The sequence below is a fragment of the Lathyrus oleraceus genome, chromosome 7 (genome assembly GCF_024323335.1).
Source record: "Lathyrus oleraceus cultivar Zhongwan6 chromosome 7, CAAS_Psat_ZW6_1.0, whole genome shotgun sequence".
In the NCBI taxonomy this organism is placed as follows: domain Eukaryota; kingdom Viridiplantae; phylum Streptophyta; class Magnoliopsida; order Fabales; family Fabaceae; genus Lathyrus; species Lathyrus oleraceus.
Window position 1 is genome coordinate 34669275 of NC_066585.1, and position 1969 is coordinate 34671243.

Genomic DNA, 1969 nt, shown 5'->3' on the forward strand with positions numbered 1-1969 from the left:
TAGCTGTTGAATTCAGCTCCTTCTTCTGCCACTTGAAAGAACTTCCTCCCTACACAGAACAAGAGTTCAACGCTCTCATAGACTTGATTGTGGAACCAAGTTTGAGTAAACAACCTCCATCCTGCAGGTTTGCAGTTAAGTCATCCACGCTCACACCTTGATGAATCCCTGCTTCTTCTCCAAAGACATCAGACACTCTGATGCATGAGTCTTCAGAAGGACCAGTTAGAAACTAACCCTTCAGCTATACCAAGGATTCACTACGCCAAAAAGGTTTTTTAACAGCGCATCTTAGACAGCGCTTTTAAAAGAAAGCGCTGTCTAAGGTTAAAATAAAAATAAAACACGGAAAATGTTCTAAAAAATAATGAAAGCGCTGTCTAAGGGGGGGTCTTAGACAGCGCTTTTAGAAAGCGCTGTCTAAGACCCCCCCTTAGACAGCGCTGCGCTTTTAAATATAGACCTTAGTCAGCGCTTTTGAGAAAGCGCTGTTTAAAGTCTTTCAATTAAAAAGCATAAACATAAGAAGAATCTCCACCTTGATATCCACCGCATCTTCAAACAACAAAAACAAAAACAACCCAAAAATTGAACTCTTCTAAAGTGCCCCTTTAACCAAATTTACAAATCAAAATCAACTTTCGATTTCGCTACGATGTGTTCAATTAAATTGATGTTGATTTTGTTAATCTCTCTAACACTATCATCACCATCGTTGTCGTCGTCATCAACATCATCGCATGCATTGATTCAACAGAACAATCTATCAGCTTATGATCTTCTCATGGAATACGGTTTCCCGATGGGTCTTCTTCCGAAAGGCGCGATTGGGTACACGTTGAACAGAGAAACGGGGCAATTTTCAGTGTTCTTCGAAAAAAGTTGTAGTTTCACTATTGAAAGTTACACGCTTAGTTACAAGTCTACTATCTCTGGCGTGATTTCTGAGAATAAGCTTTATAAACTCAAGGGTATTTCCGTCAAGATTGTGATTTTGTGGCTCAGTATTGTGGAGGTTTCTCGGAGTGGTGATGATATTGATTTTTCTGTGGGTATTACTTCTGCTAGTTTTGGGGCTGAGAATTTCCTTGAATGCCCTCAGTGTGGATGCGGATTCGATTGCGATAATGATCTTCGTTTAAACGGTGACGTTTCTTCAATTTAGTTTTTTTTTAATTGGGTAGTTGATACAATTTCGGAATGGGTTACTGAACTTTTCTGTATAAGATTTTAGATCTATCTTTTTATTTTTGTGGTATGCTTTTTTTTAATTGAAATAAAATAATGATAGATGAATTTTATGAGGGTTATTTTGTTTCCCCTAGAGTGTGTGAATCATGACTACACTAATCATATATTAATAGTTTTCATATCTCAGTTTCTACAAATAGCATTGTTTTCTGGTGTCTGTCATATCAGTTTGCAGAAAGCCTTCTGGGTTTTGTTTGGTTTAAGCTTAAGTTGCAAAAGTTGTTATCTTTTTATTATACTAGTGTAAGTGTTGAGTTGGAGCAATGGAAGGAAGTGATATATACGGAGCGAGTACGAGTTTCCGCGCGAGAAGTTCTTCTTCTACTAGGTTGGAGAAACAGTGGAATAGAGGCTTTTTCGTCGCGACGTGGAGAACTAGAAGATGATGAAGAAGCTCTTAAATGGGCTGCACTTGAAAAACTCCCTACTTACAACCGTTTGAGGAAAGGGTTGTTAGCGACATCACGCGGTGTTGCCAATGAGATTGATATATTAACTGATCTTGGATTTCAAGAAAGACAGAAACTTTTGGATAGGTTGATCAATGTGGCTGAAGAGGGTAATGAGAAGTTTTTGTTGAAGCTAAAGGAAAGAATTGATAGGTAAAACTATTAAGATGTTTGGTTTCGTTTTCGACCGAAATAACATAAGAGAATATAGATCCAATATTTTTCTCACCATTTGCTATCTTTGTGGTTTTTTTTATAGAGTTGGGATT

At 37.6% G+C, this 1969-nt stretch overlaps 1 protein-coding gene across 2 annotated transcripts; it reads left to right on the forward strand.

Moving 5' to 3' along the window:
- Nucleotides 1–504: 504 nt before the first annotated feature.
- On the forward strand, nucleotides 505–1641 carry LOC127108439 (uncharacterized). 2 transcript variants are annotated; one of them, XM_051045910.1, is made up of 2 exons: nucleotides 505–1145; nucleotides 1494–1641. In XM_051045910.1, exons 1-2 carry the CDS (start codon nucleotides 656–658, stop codon nucleotides 1496–1498), a joined length of 495 nt encoding a protein of 164 aa, XP_050901867.1. In that variant the 5' UTR covers nucleotides 505–655; the 3' UTR covers nucleotides 1499–1641. The 2 variants fall into 2 exon arrangements, with proteins under 2 accessions (XP_050901867.1, XP_050901866.1); XM_051045909.1 differs by lacking the exon at nucleotides 1494–1641 and having other exon boundaries at nucleotides 505–1310.
- Nucleotides 1642–1969: the final 328 nt, after the last annotated feature.

What these genes read in the sequence shown, in the direction of transcription:
- LOC127108439 (XM_051045909.1), top strand. Translation starts at nt 656, where the DNA reads ATGTGTTCAATTAAATTGATGTTGATTTTGTTAATCTCTCTAACACTA.